General features: G+C 57.1%; 1 protein-coding gene across 1 annotated transcript; it reads right to left on the bottom strand.

Annotated features, from left to right (window-relative positions):
- Positions 1-1,550: 1,550 nt before the first annotated feature.
- On the bottom strand, positions 1,551-17,087 carry PALD1 (phosphatase domain containing paladin 1). The gene is made up of 19 exons (XM_059821110.1): positions 16,903-17,087; positions 16,645-16,747; positions 16,294-16,473; positions 16,055-16,219; positions 15,762-15,922; positions 15,505-15,580; positions 14,705-14,853; positions 14,522-14,618; positions 14,311-14,415; positions 11,249-11,344; positions 10,701-10,835; positions 9,932-10,048; positions 9,666-9,845; positions 8,765-8,962; positions 8,235-8,375; positions 7,740-7,811; positions 7,428-7,568; positions 3,084-3,239; positions 1,551-1,706 (listed from the first exon to the last, which is right to left on the bottom strand). Exons 1-19 carry the CDS (start codon positions 17,085-17,087, stop codon positions 1,551-1,553), a joined length of 2,613 nt encoding a protein of 870 aa, XP_059677093.1.
- Positions 17,088-18,651: the final 1,564 nt, after the last annotated feature.

The following is an 18,651-nucleotide window of genomic DNA, read 5'->3' as shown; positions in this document are numbered from 1 at the left end:
TCCTAATTAAAATCCCTGCCTAATTAAGTCAGGGCTATTAGACAGGACTTCCAAGGGTTGCTGCTGGGGGGGCAGGAGGAGGGTCTGCAGCCTGGCTGAAAGCCAAGGAGCCCACAGGTAGTTCCTTTCGTAAGGTAGAATAAACGGAGATGTACTGTACCGCGAAGACGAAGAGCACGTGCTCCGTTAAAAAGAGAAAGAAGAGGGGAAAAAAATAGCACCGACAGCCTCTTGCACATCGCTAAGTCAACTGTCCTATTGCCTCAGCAGCAAATTATCCAAACACTGAAACACCCGGCGAGGGACAAAATATTCGAGCAGGTATTTCTGCGTTAAAACAACAAAAAAAAGTAAAAGCAAAATGCGTGGTTAAGTCAAAAAGAAGGAGGGACCCCGTGGGAACCGGGGCTCTCACAGCCGCAGCAGGAACCGTCCCGATGTTTAAAACAAAAAGCATCCCGTGCTATTTAAAGATGATATTTCTCATTCCACCCTCCACGTTCGAATTTCTGCTGCCTGCGTCTCCCGCCACCGGCAGCATCTTATTTTGATTATTTTTCACTCTTCCCTTTCTCCTTTCCTTAAAATACATAAATAAATCCCTACATTAATTATCCTTTTAACTCTACTCTTTGCTGAGCAGCTAACCCCCCCCAGCATCACCTTGGCACTGAAAAGACAGCTCTGGGGTGGGGGGGACAGCGGGGACCCCCAAACCCAGTGCCATGCCTGCCTTTCCCCCAGCCGCATCCGTGACGGAAAAAGTTGGGAAGAACCAACAAAGATGCCCAAATCTTAAAAATACCCAGGTCTGCAGCAACCGGGAGCTCTGCGGGTCCTCATCCAGGCTACAAGTGGTTATGGCTCCAGATATACGTATATATATGCACACATAGAACCATAAATATATATCTCTGTGTGTGTATATATATTTATGTATATATATGCATAGATATATGCATGTGTGTATGTATATTTGGGTATCTATGCATATATACACGCATATGTGTGCATATAAATAAATATATATTTGTGTGTATATATATTTGTGTATATACATATTTGTGTACATATGTGTATATATATATTTGTGTACATATGTGTGTATATATATTTGTGTATATATATGTGTATATATATTTGTGTATATATATATTTGTGTATATTTGTGTGCGTATATATATTTGTGTAGATATATATTTGTGTATGCTGCACTGATTTAGGGAGAAAGTGAGGATGGTCTTGAAAAATCTGGCACGACTCCCGGCACCCACCAAATTCAGGCGACGGCATCCCGGCATTTCAGAGCCGCTTTTCAAATCCCACCCCCCTCGCAATTACGCGCCTGCCTAAAAGGCGTGCTTTTTAATTTACAATATTTTTATTGCGTCCAAAAGAAGCCCAGAAATTCCCCCCTCCTAAGGCAGTTTCGGGGCTCACCCCTCCCTCCCCACACCCCCAATTTTTGGGAAAACAGTCTTTTTTTTTTTTCCTCTCCCCCCGCCCCAGGAGAAAGCAGCGGGGGTCCCCCGCGCACCCCGACCCCGACCCTACGCGAAGTCCCCGCGGAAGGGGCGGGAGGTGCTCCCCTGCGCCCGCCAGCGGCCCCGCAGCGTGCCCAGGGGCTCGCCCTCGCCCTCCAGGCTCTCCAGCTCGGGGAAGCCCAACTGGTTCAGGACCTCGTAGACCCCGGCCACCGCCGCCACCTAAAAAAACAGAGGGAGAAGAGAGATTGGACTCCCCCGGCATCCTCGGGATGCTTTTGCCACCTCCCAGGGTGAAGATGAGCCAGGAGGGAAGTCCCCAGCATCTCCCCCCACCCAGGTACCCCCCCCAGCTTTCCTCCCGCCGCGCTTTATACGTTTCGTCAGCCGCTTCCTCGCTGCCGGGGTCAGCCGTGGCAGGGGGCTGTTGGCTTTGGCACCCGTCCGCCAAAAAGCTACAATGGCGCCTTGTTTTTGCTAAAAACGCAGAGATTACGCAGGGGGAAGGGGCGCTTTGGGGGCCAAAGGCTCCTTTTATCCGCAGGTTGGGGGGATTTCCCCCCCTCCAGCGAACGGGGGGGGTGGACCCGGGGGGGCAGATGTAAACTCAAGCATTAAAGATGCCGCATTGAAGATGCGCCAACCACCGGGCAACGCAAACACCGGCACAACCAGGACGCTGCGCCGGGGTGGGCACCGGCTGCGTCCCCCCCGCCTTCCTGGCCGGGGTCCCTTCCAGCGAGATGGGATGTGGGGGCACGGTGAGCGGAGCTGGCAGCCGCCGCTTTTGTCTCCCGCCCGGCGGATCGAACACACCCATACGAATTAGCGGCGCTGGCGGCGGTGAGCGAAGGGACGAGGATTTGGGTTTTGCCCCCCTCCCCAAAGGCGGGTGCTGCCCCCTTCGCACCACCCAAACCCGGGGGGAGAAAAACTAACCTCTGCGTCGTGATCAAAATAATTGAAAATAATGAAAAGCAGGAAATACGGAGAATTTGGGGTGTCTCACCAACTCCCTATTCCATTTTATCAGCAGCCTCACGACTCTCGGACGCCCGGTGCCGGCATCCCCATCCCCTGCGCCACCCGCGTCGGCCGGGCAGGGCAGAGCGGGGCTGCTTTTAATTATTCCTTCCTTTCACCCCCCCCACCCCGTTTGGCCGGGATACTGTATTTTTCATACGCTGTGAAGAGACTAGAGGTGGGTTTGGGGGCAAGGAGAGCCAGCCAAGGTAACCAAGCCAGGCAGAGGGGCTCGGGGGGGGTTGGCTGGTGGCCCCCCACCTCTGGGTGCTGCCGCCGCAACTGGCAGATCAACACAAAACCCTGGAAAACTCAAAAAAAGGGCAGGTTTGGGATGGGGGGGAGCACCCCATCCCCGCGGTGGGATGCTGGCCGTCTCCAGCAACCTGCCTGGCTTTCCCGGAGAGCCACCAGCATGGTGAGACGGGAGCTCGGCCGGAGCGAAGGAACCGGACGCGATGTGCTGGACAACCGTTGGAAAAAATCCTATATGAAATAGAAAGGGGGCTTCCCAGCGCCCTGTAAATCCGAGGTGGAGCGCGGTCCCGCTGGCGGCGCAGGCAGGGAAAGCCTCACCTGGCGCATCCAGAGGCTGAAGGGCCGCTGCCAGGAGTCCTTCTTCTCCAGATGCAGGTAGGCGTTGAAGAGGATCAGGTAGATGTAGCGTTCCAGGTACTGCAGGCTCCTCAGCCGCAGCGTCCGCGTCTCCTTCTCGTCCTTGCCTGACTTCCCCTGGGAAGGAGCAAGAAACCGGCTGAGGCGGTACCCGCTTCGGGAGAGCGGCCGAGGGGCAGCTCCTGCACCCAGTCCTCACCCAGGGTCCTGCTCTCCAGCCCACCGGAGAAGTTTGGGGGGGTGGAGGACCCACGGGGATCTCTCGTGCCAGGGAAAAGCCATATATACCACTACACGTCAGCCCTCCCACCCCGTTATCCCCCCCGAGGAGCCCAGCCCAGCCTGCAGCCGAGGAGGGAGGACCATTTTGGGGATAAAAAGAAGCGCATCCTTTATATATATTTATTTATTTATTTTTATATATTTTATATATTTTTATATATATTTTTATATATTTATATTTTATATATAAATTTTTATATATTATTATATATTATATAATTGTATATCTATTATATATTATTTTATATATTATTATTATATAAAATAATTTATTATTATTATAGCTGTTATTTTAACAGATAAGCCCTGCAGCAATGCCCTTCCAGGAATTAATAAACAAGGAATAAACAGCAGCCCAAGAGCCCCAATCCCATAGTCAATCCCACTGCATACCCCACAGACCATCCCAAAAGGGCAGCAATTCCTCGCTCTGGTGTCAGCGCCAATCCACCCGCCGCAGGGATGAGCCCGCTCCGCTTTCTCTAGGGCCCTCCCCGGCCGCTCGCTGCCACGGCATGCAAACATTCCCACCCGTGGGCTTCGGAAAAATCGGGGTTTCTTCAAGCCGTTTGCAGCCCTGCTCGTGGCGGCACCAGGCAAGCGGTGCTGCCCTCGGAAAAGGTGTCTCCTCCACACCTACGTGCCAGTATTTGCAGAGAGCAGATCCTATTATCCCATTATTGATCATGTTATTCTATTATCCTATTTCTTTTTTATTATATTATCCTATTATTTATCCTTTTATTATATTATCCTATTTATTTTTTATTATATTGCCCTATTATGTGTCATTTTATTACATGATCCTACTTATTTTTAGCATATTATCCTATTTAATTTTTATTGTATTGCCCTATTACGTATCATTTTATTACATGACCCTATTTATTTTTAGCATATTATCCTATTTAATTTTTATCGTATTGCCCTATTACGTATCATTTTATTACATGATCGTCTCTATTTTTAGCATATTATCCTATTTAATTTTTATCGTATTGCCCTATTATGTAACATTTTATTACATTACCTTATTTATTTTTAGCATATTATCCTACTTAATTTTTATTGTATTGTCCTATTATGTATCATTTTATTACATTATCCTATTTATTTTTAGCATATCATCCTATTTAATTTTTACCATATTGTCCTATTATGTATCATTTTATTACATTATCCTATTTATTTTTAGCATATTATCCTATTTAATTTTTATCGTATTGCCCTATTATGTAACATTTTATTACATTACCTTATTTATTTTTAGCATATTATCCTATTTAATTTTTATCACATTGCCCTATTACGTATCATTTTATTATCCTATCACTAAGCAGGGCTTAATGAAAAGTCCATTATGGCAATGCCTAGACGATACAATTCCCGTAATTCTCTTCTTCAAGCTGCCCATCATTGCGGGGAAAAAAAGTATCAATAAAAATTAAAGCGTTTGCACGTGCATCCCTCCAGCCCAGCCAAATCCAAGGGGATGGATGGAGCAGCCGAGAGGGAAATGCAAAACGCCGGCGGCAACGAAAGGCTCCTCCTAGGGCAAAGGGTGCAGGGGAAGCGGATGATTCCCTCCTTATCTCGCTTTCCCACAGGGCTGCCAAGGCGAGCTGGATGCGGCCGGCCCGGAAACAGGATACGGCCCAGGAACACCCACGTGCTGGTCCCGACGGCCAAGCGCCGGGAAGAGAGGCAAGGAGGTCGCGGGAATTGTCTTCGGAAAACAAAACCACCACCACACCGGGAGCAGCCCGGCGATGCTGCTCCGCTGGGATCTTCCTCCCGGGACCCCCCCAAGGCTGAGCCTAGAGACAGGGAGAGCGGGAGCCAGCAGCAAGGCGGGGGATCACGCGGGGTCACCGGCGAGCATAATTAAATCCAGAAGCGGGCAGCCGCTCATTTAGCACGGCAGAATTTTTCGCTCCGCAGCAGCAAAGCACACAATAAAGTAGGTGAGACTTCCCACCGGCCACGTGGCCACCTCCCCATAATGCATAAAGGCGGGGAAAAAAAATGAAATAAAATTACTTATCCTCAATAATTTCACAGGAGCTATTGCTGCAAATATCCAGTCCCCAGCGGCTCAGCCCACAGAGCCGAGGTTTTCTCTCCCAGCCCCAAAAAAACACGGAGGAACCCATAAACCCGGGGAGATACGGATGGTATGGGGTGATTAAATGCTTTGTGTTTTCTTCCCCCGGTTAATCGTTCACAGCCACTAATTGAAAACAGGGGTCGATGGCAGCTGCGGGCAAGATCATCGCTGTCGGGGACGTGGGTCGATCCAGCCCGGGTGGGGATGATGCCGAGCCCCGAGCTCAGCCCTTCCGAAGCCCCATGAAATAGTTGCACAGCTTAAAAACAAAATAAAACCCCCAAAAATCTAAACAAAATTATCCTTTCTCCCCTTCATCAGCTGCACAGAAGCTCCCACCTAAAACCGGGCTGCAGTCCGTGGGCTTGGCTGGCCACGGGACGCCTCCTGCGTGGGCACGGGTGGGTGCCCTCCCAAGGGTGGGTGCCCTCCCAAGGGTGGGTGGGTGCCCTCCCGAGCTCGGAGGAGCCGGAGGAGCCTTCGGGGCTGGGAGCGAAGCGGGATGGACCAGCCCTGCCCTCTGCCGGCTGCGCGCCGCTGGACGGTCGGGATGCGGGGTGGGATGGGATGAGGGGTGGCAGGATGCGGGGTGGGATGCGGGGTGGCGGGATGCGGGGTGGCGGGATGCTGGACGGTGCCAGATGAGCGGGATGCAGGGTGGGATGCAGGACCACACCAGACGGGCGGGATGCTGGGTGAGATGCGGGGCAGTGCCAGACGGGCGGGATGCTGGGTGGGATGTGGAATGGGGTGGGATGTGGGACAGTGCCAGGTGAGCAGGATGCTGGGTGGGATGCATGACAACAACAGAGGGGGGGATGCTGGGTGGGATGCGGGATGGGGTGGGATGCAGGACACTGCCAGGTGAGCAGCATGCTGGGTGGGATGCAGGACCACACTAGACAGGCGGGATGCTGTGTGGGAGGCAGGATGGGGGATGCTGGGTGGGATGCAGGATGGCAGGATGCTGGGTGGGATGCGGGACGGTGCCAGACGGGCAGGATGCTGGGTGGGATGCGGGATGGGGTGGGATGCTGGACGGTGCCAGGTGAGCAGGATGCAGGGTGGGATGCGGGACAACAACAGACGGGCGGGATGCTGGGTGGGATGCAGGGTGGTGCCAGGTGAGCAGGATGCTGGGTGGGATGCGTGACAACGACAGGGGAGATGCTGGGTGGGATGCAGGAGATGGGGTGGGATGCAGGACAGTGCCAGTCGAGCAGGATGCTGGGTGGGATGCGGGATGGCACCAGATGGGGGGAATGCTGGGTAGGATGTGGGATGTGGCGGAATGCAGGGTGGTGGGATGCTGGGTGGAATGCAGGATGGTGCCAGATGAGCAGGATGCTGGGTGGGATGTGGGATGGCACCAGACGGGGGTACGCTGGGTGGGATGCAGGATGGCAGGATGCTGGGTGGGATAGCAGGATGGTGCCAGATGGGCAGGATGCTGGGTGGGATGCGGGATGGCACCAGATGGGGGGGGATGCTGGGTGGGATGCAGGATGGGGTGGAATGCAGGGTGGTAGGATGCTGGGTGGGATGTGAGATGGCACCAGACAGGCAGGATGCTGGGTGGCATGCGGGATGCTGCAGGACGCGGGACTGTGCCAGGTAGGTGGGATGCTAGGCAGGATGTGGGATGGCACCAGACAGGCAGGATGCTGGTCGGGATGCTGGCTGGGATACAGGATGGCACCAGACAGGTGGGATGCGGGACGGCACAGGATGCAAGACGGCCCCAGATGACCATGACCAAAAGAGCCTTGGCACCTCTCTGGTGACATGCCAGAAAGCTTCAAGCTCAGCAAACCACCCAGCTTCAGCAGGGCTGGTCCCGGAGCCCGGCTGCACCCTCTGGGACCGGGTGCAAGGGACCCGTGCCGATGGGAAGAGGACACGCAGGTGCCGCTCACCTGCCGGTAGGTGCAGATGATGATTTCTCGGAGGTGGTAGTGCATGGGCGTCATGGTCTCGCTGACAGTGTCCAGGGCCATGTCCACCTCCTTCTTCATCCGGTGACCATCGGGCAGGAGCTGGACCACCTTCATCACCACCTGGAGCATGGGCAGAAGCGGCAGGGGTTTCACCGGGTGCCTCCTCACCTCAACCTGCTCCATCCCTGCCCGGGAGAGGACCCGGCCCCTCCAAACAAGCCGCTGTGGCTAAGGTAGCAAGGAGTGGGTTCAGTGGGGGATGCTGAAACGGAGTCAGGCCCAAGGACCCACCTCGAACTCCCCTTTGGTGTACTTGGCGTCAGGCACGCTCACGATTTCCTCCTCGCTCATCTCGGGGATGCCCTGGAGCAGTCAGAGGACCGTGCGTTAGGGGCTGCCCAACAAGCTGAGCAGAAATGCAGACCCCAAACTCAACCCACCAGGACCCCAGGCATCCTCCACCTCTCCTCTGCACGAACAGAGAAGCCCAAACTTTTATGCCCATCCGCGCTGCAAGGGGGTCCGATGTCTCTCCTGAACTTAACCCTTCGTCCAGGGGTGGGAGCTCTCAGGAACGGGATAAAGGCTCACCAGGGATGCACCCACACTTCTCCTTGAGCTCGTTGGGGGCTAGGCACAGCAAGAGGCCAACGAACCAGCATCCACCCCCCGCAGCCCACCCCACGCTCCTTTTAGCTCTCCCATCGTGCCACAGCTGCTGCGGGCTGTGCTGAGCTTCCCCGGCAGCCCCCGCTCCGGGGGGGAGCTGCAGACCCCGGTACCCACGTTGAAGTGCCAAAGGGTGAGGACAGCGATGACCATGGCCGTGGTGGTCCTGCCCCGGCCGCTGGAGCAGTTGAACACGAAGGCTGCCCGCGAGTCCTCGGCCAGGGCACTCTTCATCGCCTCCAGTAGCCGGTCAAAGTCCTGCCGGGGGCGAAGCCGGTGGGTTTTTGTGGGTGCAGCCCACCACGGGTCAGCACGGGCTGCCCACCTGCCTTCCCCACTCTGGGATCCCCCCCTCTCCCACGGCTTCCAGGTTAAAATTCCCAGCTCCTTGCTGCCAGATCTAGCCCAGCAGCTCCCCTTCATCCCTGGCTTGCTGAAAGCACCCAGGGTCTCCACGCAGAGTCTCCCGGGGACCCTCCCTGCCCCAGCGAAGGCAGGGGGCTGCAAGCACCCCACACCCAGCCCGGGGCATGCCACCACAGCTTTGCTCCCTTGTGCCAAGTGGCACCGAGCACCCAAGTGACATTGGCCCTGCGGCAGTGGGGACGGCTCGGGAAGGAGGCGGCACCCTCCCATCCCCGGGGTACCTGCTCCTTGGGAGCGCAGAAGTCGGGGATGGGGATGCGGCGGTAGGTCAGCCCCTGGCAGGCATTCTTCTGCTGGCTGAATATCTCCTGCGTGGTCAGGCAGCTCTTGAACATCTTCATCTGCTTCTCCGTCTCCAGGTAGACCTCCAGCCACTTCTGGCACTTCAGCAGGTCGCCCTTCAGGGTAGCCTCTAGTTTCTGCAGAGGATGGAGAAACCCTTACCATAAGACCCGCTCCTCTTAGTTTTTTCAGGATTTTAATTATATTTTTTAGATGCAGGCCGACATCCCTCTTAAACACCCCGCAGCCAGCTCAAAACCCCACACCGAGTCCTGGCCACCGCTTCAGCCCAGGACCACAGTCCCCACCGTGCTTGATGGGAGCCTCAGGAGCATCATCTCCCACCACCCCGGGCAGCTCCTCTGCGCAGCCGCGCTGCTGCTGGCAGCCAAGCTCCTCCATCTCCTCCGGAAACCCAGCTGGGAACATCGGCTCGCCTTTCCCCGGGTGCCTTTTACCCTCGCTTTCAAGCTGTGCTATAAATTCTTCAGGGGAGGATCTCCACTTTGCTCTGCCTTTGCAAACTCTTACGCAGTGACAGTGAAGCCAGGAGGACTCCTTGATTTTCGCAGTACGATAAAGAGCGGGTCAACCACCTGGTTTCGCATCAGCTGGGCTGTCCCCAGCCTCCGGCAGACACGGAAGGCACAAGCCAAGTGCGGCACCCAATATGACCATCATTGCCAAAAGAAAAACACCAAAACAGGCAGCTCCAGGGGGTGAGGGACTATCAACGCCTGCAGACATCGCCCACGAGGGCTCCTGGGAGGGGGAGATCAGCCCTTGATGGACAGGCAGGACCCCCGCTGCCCCCCGCACCCCCCGGCAGGAAGAGCTCACCTCCAGCTGCTGGGGCGAGGTGGCGGGCACGGGGATCAGCTCCTCCAGGTGCCCGGGCTCCCGCAGCGTATAGATCTGCTCGTTCCCTTCCAGGACGGCTTCTTCCCGGAGGTTGATCCAGACGATGCGGGCGTGCTTCCTCTTGGCGTCCGTCAGGTACCGCAGGACGCTCCCCAGGGTCTAGGGGAAGGGGCAGCAAGGGTGATGGGGAGGGCTGGGAGCCCGTTGCGGGCGACCCTGCCCGTTGCAGGGTGCGTGGGCCTCACCTTGGAGCTGGGCTGCGCCGTCCCATAGACGGGCATCTTGGGCACCCGTCGGAAGTTGGCCACGCTCATCTCCTTGGCGGTACTCAGCACGTCCGGGCAGAAGCGCTCGTCCGCCACCTGCAGCGGAGCAAAGCCCGGGCAAAGGGTGTCCCCCCGGCATTGCAGCTCCTCCCCACGGGTTTGCAGGGGGGGTTGCTGGCACACCACCACCTCTCACCCATGGTCCCCGCTCAGGAGAAGTCCCCAAACCCTTCCAACCCCAGCAAGCTGGGGCTCAAAGCCGCATGGCTGCATTTCAAAGGTGGGAGATGCTCTTCTAGCAGCAGCACCACGCCAAAGCAGCAGCACCACGCCAAAGCAGCAGCAAGCCACCAACAGCTCTGGCCTCCTTCCCCCTGCCACAGCCACCCAGGAGCACCGAGAAGGGTGAAGCTGCAGCAAGGCTTGCAGCTCAGGCTCATGTTATGGGGTGCTCCAGCACCTCGTCTGCAGGGCGAGACACGTCCGTGAGCACGGGGGAGTCTCTGGCCACATGCCCATCCTTGCCAAGGATGCAGGCAGGACATGGACCTGAGACCCAGCATGGAGCTGGAGACCTCAACACGGACTTAGAGACCCCAAGACTCAGCATCTGCCCTACAAGAGGGAAGCCCCTCGCTTCTCCCACCCCACCAAACCTCTTGGAGGGCAGGCATCCCAGGAAGGTGCCATTCCCAGAGGACGATGAGGAGCCACCAGCCCCATCCCTACATCCAGGATGGGCACTCACCAGCACTCGTGTCCCCTTGGTGACGATATCCCCGGTGACAGTGAGCTCCGATGAGTTCATCTCCGCCTGCAGCCGGTAGAGCTCGGGGTGCCGGCACATCCACCTGCTGAAGCTGAGGGCAAAGCCCAGGGGGTACTGCCGGCGGGGGGCCGGGAGGGGGGGGACGCGCCGTCAGCCTGGGCTCACACCCCCTGCCCGGACGCAACCCACAACCCCATCGGAAAAAAACTACATTTGCTTGGGAAAAACTCAGAGATGGAGACCCCCTTCCCTCCCACTGCACAGGGAAGCCAAAAAAAAAGAGCAAAGGAGGGGTTTTTTGGGTTGGTGGGTGGTTTCTTTGGGGTTGGTGGGTGGTTTCTTTGGGGTTGGTGGGTGGTTTCTTTGGGGTTGGTGGGTGGTTTCTTTGGGGTTGGTGGGTGGTTTCTTGGGGTTGGTGGGTGGTTCTTTGGGGTTGGTGGGTGGTTCTTTGGGGTTGGTGGGTGGTTTCTTTGGGGTTGGTGGGTGGTTTCTTTGGGGTTGGTGGGTGGGTTTTTAGGTTTTTTTACCTGCTCGTGAAGGTAGTAGTTGAAAGCAATCAAGTAGAAATAGCGTTCGAGGCTCTGCAAAGTCCTCTGGAGGAAATACTCTTTGGTGCTGCTCCCCTGAAAGCAAAGGCAGGTGGGATTCGTGATGCCCAACGCCGACCCATCCCGCAGCCCCAAGCAGAGGGAGCCTGGGGAAAAAGCACTGAACCTGCTCAGTTGTGGCTGGCTTAGGAGAGAGACAAGCAAGTAGCAAACAAGCCTGAGACGTATTTTTTTTTTTTACGCGGCAGATTTTGAGGGAAAGAGGACAGAAATGCCACTTAAGCTGCTCAGAAGGATTTTTTGCACATTCACGCTAACTTCACCAAGCTGTTTGTTGGGAAAGAAACCGCTTTCAAACGAGAAGGGCGGGGGGAAACTATAAAACCCAATCTGGAATAGTTTCTGATGCCCTTTTTTTTTTTTGTTTCTTTAAATGAAGCATTTCAAGTTTTCCACATTAAATGATGCTTAAAGACATAAATTTGCATTTCGGCTGAAACAAAACCTTCCCTTTAGCCCAAGGACACACCGGGAGCGCTTCCAACGGGACCCAAGGGGCGTTGCTGTCCCAGGGAGATACACTGTCCAGATGCTAACGGGAGAGCCAAGAGGAGGGGGCTGGTTAACGCAAGGTCCTGCCCCCACGCCAGCCACCTCCGTGGCCTTCCGAGATGCTCGGGCGGCGGCATCCCTGAGGAGAGAGGTCCCCGTGCCAGCGATGCCGTGGGAAGGGCTGCAGGGAACCTGCCGGAGACGTCACCTCCCAGCCCCACGCTCCGGGTAAGGCGAGGAATGGTCAGGGACCTCTTGGGGACCCCCCCATCTGCCTTCAGAGCCCAGCGGGACCCCAGGACCCACTCCAGGGTCAGCATCTCATGGGGGGTGGCAGACCCCAAAATGAAGGGTGATGCTAGACAAACTTAAGTAAGAGCAAGACGAGCTTATTAATTAGAGACGTAAGCCACGCGCCCTGTAATATCCTTCATTTCCAAGTGTCTCCTCTCTCCCGTCATCCCCAGAAGCATCACGATGCCTCTGTAGCCGGCTTCAAGCAAGCTCTCCTCCTCATCACCTTCATCACTACCTCCCCAAACCAGGCGCTTGCCCCAGCACACCTCCCTCCTCCCGGGGACACAAGCTCAAACCCTCGGGATTTTCCGTCATTCGGAAACCACCCCCACGCTGCCAAGGTTTGCGCATCCGAGCATCCCAAATGAACCCGCAATGCCGGCACCGGCAAAGGAGCACCCAGCACGGGGTCCGCGAGCATCCCTGGGGAGCCCGTCGGGATGCCCTGCCCGGGATACGGTGGAAAATCCTATAAGATGGGGTGGTATATGCACGGGGGTGGGCTGGGCGAGCGGGCTTGCACACCTCTGACATTACGTGGTTGACTCGTGAATATTTACTTGTTCTTCGCAAGAGAAATCTGGCCCGGGCTTTGCTCTGGAAGCTCAAAACAAAACCTGCGAGGATGGAGCCGGGCCGGGTTTGCCGGCGACACCGCCGGCAGAGCGGCATTTCTCCATGAGCGCTTGGGTTCCTGCAATAAAAACCAGCCCTGCGCTCTCACCCGAGGTGAATCTCTTAATATTCCCCCTAAATAGGCTTTTGATGAAAAGGGGGATGATCCGCTCGCGTTTCAGCTGTGAAGAGCCGGGTACCGCAGGGGTCCGGCCGCGGCTCAGCATCCCACGCCAGGACGCACCTACCCCTGCATCACCATCGCGGGAGGACTTACATCTCCGCTTTTACCCCCAACACAGGGCAGAAACCCACAGTCCAGAGTGAGATCGTTCCGCCGGGCCCAGAAGAGCCCTTCCTCTCCCCAAAACCAAGCGGGGCTCCGCCGGCTCACCCGGCAAAGCCCCCCAGTACCACCTGCAGCCCCTCCAGCCCTACCAAGCCCAGGCTAGTTTTTCGATGGCCGAGCATCAGCCCCTCTCCCCTCCTCATCCTCCCCCCCAGCACATTTTCCTGGCCCCTCGCCATTGTTTAAACCTGCTCTCGCTCCATGCAGCCTTCAAATAAACACTCCTCGTGGCTAATTTACGGCAGTCCCCCGGCCGTTTGTTTCCCCGGCGTCGAGGATGACATAGAGCAGCCTTCCTCAGCGGGGAAGAGTCGGGGAAAGGCTTCGAGGCAGCAGGGAAAATCCCCCGCCCCGTGCCCAAGCTTCCCCCGCTATACAAGAGAGTATGTGCCATCACACTGAACATACCCAAATCCACCCTAAAAAGGGGGTAAAATTTGGGGTTTGGCACCAACCACCAAAAAAGCGCCAGTAAATGTTTTCTTTCCCCACTTAATCATTTTCAGAGCGCTTTTCTGCTCCAGCCTATTCGCTTTGGCCGCCCAGCGCCTGTTTTTTAGATTGCCCTTTACAACCGGCCCTGGCACTTCCACTCCGCATTCAGCGCGTTAAATGGGAAAATTAATCTCCGAGCAGGCTGGGATCGGGGCGGCGTTTCCATCTGAGCGTTCTCCCTCCATCCACCCATCACCCGGCGAGGAGAGCCGCGGTCGGACAGGGGAGACGACGGCTTTCCAGCGTGGAAAACCACCCTGATGGCTTTTCAAAACAATGAGGGGGAAAAATAAAATAATCTACGGATAGAAAAGCTTGACCTTGAGTGACTATATTTGCAGGAAAACCTCTAAGCAACGATCCCTCCCAACTCCCAAGGACTTTCAGCAGCTAGGCTTGTATGGATTTTCCAATTTTAGAGCTGACGAAACCAGGGCATGGGATATTATTTGCCCCCAAGGTCATCTACCAGAAGCAGCGGAGAAGCCCAAAACAGCCAGCTTTCCCCCCAAATCCCTGCCTGCTCCATTTTATGGCTCTTAAACAATTGGAAGAAAAAAAAAAAAAAGCGAAGCTCCACAACCTTCCAGCTTTCACGTCCCTGGGAAATTTCCAGCTCACAGGAAGCTTCGGATTTCCAGAATTTACATTCTTCTCATCCCCGCGCAAAAACAGCTCGATAAATTACCCCGCACAGGCGCCTTGCATCCGAGCGCCCCTCTAATTAACGTACCTGGATCTGATAGTCCTCCCCAATCCCTTCCAGCTTCTTCTTGTACTCGTAGATGGCTTCCTTCATGTCGTGCATCTCCGAGCAGGAGGCGACGGCACCGTCCACCTTGTGAGGAGAAAGCGGAGAGCGGCTCAGCGAGCCCCGGGTGCGGGGGGACTGACCTCACCGCCTCCCACCCACCCCACCGGGGGTGTCACCGGCACCCCCTTACCTCCTCGACTATCTGCTGGCCTTTGGGGACCATCTCGATGAAGGTCTGGATGACCCGAAGCCTGTCCCTGGGAGATGTTTTAGGCGGGTGGGGGAGGCTGGGGTGGGAGAAGAGGGAGATCAAACCGGCCCCGGGGGCACGGGCGTCCCCCCCCGCCCTGGCCCTGGGGGCTGCCCCGCTTACTCGGGCTTCTGGGCGGCTCCTCGGTGGTGGTGGAGGACGAGCGTGCCCATGGCCATGGCCAAGTTGGTCCTGCCCACGCCGGTCTGGCAGCCGAAGAGCAGCGCCGGCGGGGGTCTGCCGGGGTCCCGCAGCAGCAGGCTGGGGCTCTCCTAGGAGGGAGGGACAGAGGGATGGGGTCCGCAGGGACGTCCAGGGGAGCCAGGTCTGCCACCACAACGGGCAGGGTGGAGGTGACGGCCTTGCCCGGGCGCGGAGGGGTGGGTGGCATCTCCCCCTTGCTCAGGGGATGGGGTGGATGGACCAGGAGACCGCAACGGGCAGCCCACCTGCTGCGTCCCCCGGCCCCGTGCCCTCCCCAGCCACCATCAGAAGTTGGCCTGTCCACCCCAGCGGACATGTTCCCACCACCAGTCCCCAAGCCTCGGAGATTTCCCAGGCTAAAAAAAAAAAAAAAAAAAGAAGCTCTGTCATCGAAAGCCTTCGCACCAAATCCAGATCCTTTCTCCCAAACCCATTTAGGGAAGAGCCACCTGCACAGGGATGGTGGCGAGGGATGGTCACCTCCAGCCAGGGGTAGGGACAGGCAGCTGGACAACACGGACTTCTCCAGCAGGGTCTACAGCAATGGGAATGGGATGCAACCGTGGGTGCAGGCATCCTCTAACAAGCAGCATCAACCCAAAAGCAGGAGGAGATGCTCTCAGGGAGTCACGCTCCCCGCGGCGGCATGCTTGCTCAGGCACAGGAGCAAATCCCAAGCCGACGTGGCCCCACGGACCGGGTGCTTTTCCTCGGCTCACCCTGAGGAAGCGGATGAAAGCGTCGAACTGCTCCTCCAAAGGGGCTCCCTCAGCGGGCAGGGGCAGCCGGTGGTACCTGCCGGGCATGGGGACAGCCCTCGTTAGGAGGAGGGGGCCGTGGCGGGTGCTTCGTCCCCACCGCGGTGGAGGACACATGGCTTAAGAGGGCATCAAGAGGAGCAGCAGCCCAGCTTGCAACAGCAAAGCCACCGACCACGTGTGAGGAGGAGGAGGAGGAGGAGGAGGAAGGGCAGCACCTGTAGGAGGGCAGGAGGAAGATGGGTCTGCGGTAGACCTCCTCCGTCACCTGGATGTCCTCCTCACACTGCACCCGCACGGCATGGGGCTCATCCCGCAAGCGCTCGATGTCGTCGTAGACGTAGTAGACGCTTTCGCTCAGCTGTGCAAAGTCGTGGATCTAGTGGAGACGGGGACCACCGTCAAAACCCACCACCTCCGACGACCCCTCCGCTCATCTTTGAGCCGGGGGGGATGCACAAACCCCGTTATCGCTGGGGTGACGACCCCCCCGCCTCCCGTCCCACCTCACCTCCTTGCGGATGGCCAACTCCAAGCCCTCCGCCCGCAGCCCCCGCTGCAGGCGCTGCAGGTTCTCGTGCAGGTTCTCCTTGCCCCGGGGGGTGTAGGACACGAAGTCCCCCTCCAGCCGCAGGAAGACCACGGGTTCCTCGCGGACGCAGAAGAAGACGCACTCCTGCGAAGAGGGAAGAGAGGTTGCCCAAAAGCTCTCCGGCCTTTTCCCACCCCGATTTCCACCCTCCCACCAACCTTGTGGCCCTCTCTCTGCAGCTTCTGCAGGACGAGCTTGAAGCCGTTGAGGCTGGGTTGCCCCATGCCGAACACGGCGTAACCTCCTTTGGCTTGTCGGAAATTGGGAGCGCCGCAGCTGCCGGTAGTGTTCAAGACGTCTAATTTGCCGTATACATCCCTGACCATGAAATATTTCCCCTGCAAAACAAGATGGGCAGGGAGAAGGTAGGGAATAAGCGGATTTGAGCAAGCAGGCTGGGAAGAAAAGCGGCTTTTTCTTGGTGATCTTCAAAATCAGCCCCCAAAAACCCCGAGGTCCCCAAACCTCAGGCTGAAACGGCTTTGGCACGGGGTGGCGGCGATGCTCACCTGCACGAGGTAGTGTTCCAGCGTGGCCTCGGAAATGCGTCCCACCGTGTAGTTGGCCTTCAGCAGGTCATCGTGGATCTGAAACTCCTCCCTGCAGTTGTACCTGCAAAAGCCACGTGCGGGGGACAAAGGGAAAAAAAATAACGGCATCGGTAAAGATGAAAAAAAAACCAAACCCACTATTTAGGGAAGACGGTGTGGAAGAACAGAGGTCCGGAGACGGCAGCCAGGGGATGCAAGAGGCTGCCGAGGACTTACGTGATGACCACGGGCGCCACTTTGTTGGTGATGATGGACTTGGCCTTGCTGTTGTGGAGCCCCAGGGTCTGGAAGGAGTGGATGCTGAGGGAGCGCTGGTCCTCCATGCTGCCGTCGCCCGGCGCCCCGCTCTCCAGGGGGGATGCCGAGACTGCCTGCTGCGCCGCGCTGGCGGTCGTACCCATAATCCGCGGGCGGCTGTGCCGGGACAGGGAGGCGGCAGCGACGGTGGGGAAAACAAGAGAGGGAGGAGGAGGAATATTTTTTTTCAGGCGCTCCCGTTTTAGGAAGGGAAAATCCCGGGCAGGCGCAGGGCACCCCCCCCACTCCGCCGACAGCGGGCGAGGAGAGGCCCGTTTGGGAAGAAACGCTAATCCAGGCAAAGGGCTTTCTGCCTCCCTGCCATGCGGCTCCTTCCAGCAGGAAGGGTCCAGACCCAGAGCAGCCGAAAGTGGGGCTGAGAAGGGAAAACGCTGGATCCAGCCCCCAAAATCCCGCTGAGTCAGCAGATGACACTGCAGAGGGACGCAGCGGCACAAGCCTTAGCCTCATCCTCCGCTTTCCCAGTGCCCGTAAACCACTCCGGGGTCCCTCCTAAATTTAGTCATTCGGGATTTAGGAGCTACCAGCGTGCCTGGAGCAGCGAGCAGGGCTCGGGGAGGTCCAGGCTGTGCACGTGTGTGCGTGCACACACGCATGTCGATGCACGTGCAAGCAGAGGAGGAGCCGGGGCTGGGGGGGGGGGGGCAGTTTTGTGAAGCGCCCGCACGTGATTTCGCAGTCTCAGAAGTTGTGGGAGGCAGCAAGGAGGAAAGGTGCCCCCCCACCACCGCACAGAAATAAATAATCCTGCGGTGCCGAGAAACCCCCTCCGTCGCACCGGAGCCTCCGGGCAGCGGGACGAGGGATTTCCTCCAGCTATTAATGAGCAAATCCGAAAGTTGCCTTGAAAGCAGCCAGTTATTCCCATATTGGAGAAGCACCCTCTCCCGCAGGGCAGGTGGGGGACCCCGAAAGCAGACCCCCTCCCATCCCCAGGGAGCTCATCCCTAAACAAGGATAAAAGCAAAAGGGCCAGCCCGGGGCGGGGGGGGGCTGGCGGCGGCCGGGAGCATCCTGCCACACTCCACCGGTCCAGGACAATGCGCCGACTGTCCGCACCAGCCAGGGCCGGATCCTGGTAAGCAAAAGAAGCGAGAGATGGCAAGGGGGTAGCCTGGAAAAAAACCAAATCTCAGCTCTGCCCACCCCTACCGAGACAGTCCCCAATAAAACCTCCTTTGTACTGGTGCTGCACGGGGAATAACCCCGGCAGCATCCGAAGGGGGACGGTACCTGCTCAGCATCCGAAGGGGGACGGTACCTGCTCGGTGGCGATGCACGGCGCTGGGAAACCAGGGGTGGCTTGAACCCAGCCCTACGAACGCTTTTGCAGCCGCTTCTGCTGCCTTGCAAGCAGCAGAGGATCAGTCCCTTACTGCAATCCCAGGGAATGCGATGCCCCCAGCAGCTGCAAATGCTTCAAGGCGGGGAAAAGCCTCCGGAAAATGCGCTATTTCGAGACGGCCGTGCCCCGGCACAGATTTTCCCCTCCTCCCCATCTTTTCTTCTTCCCTGCTCCGCAGAAAACTTGTTGCTCTACCATGAATTTTCTGCACCATTAGGCAGTCTGGTTTCTTTTACACGCGAGCGAAGGGGACAAAAAAAGCACCCAGTTTCAGGCCAGTGCCATTTCTCCAAGTCCCCTTA

The sequence above is a fragment of the Gavia stellata genome, chromosome 9, assembly GCF_030936135.1.
Source record: "Gavia stellata isolate bGavSte3 chromosome 9, bGavSte3.hap2, whole genome shotgun sequence".
Classification (NCBI taxonomy): domain Eukaryota; kingdom Metazoa; phylum Chordata; class Aves; order Gaviiformes; family Gaviidae; genus Gavia; species Gavia stellata.
The sequence above is the reverse complement of the archived record's forward strand: the minus strand, read 5'-3'. Positions and strand labels throughout refer to the sequence as shown.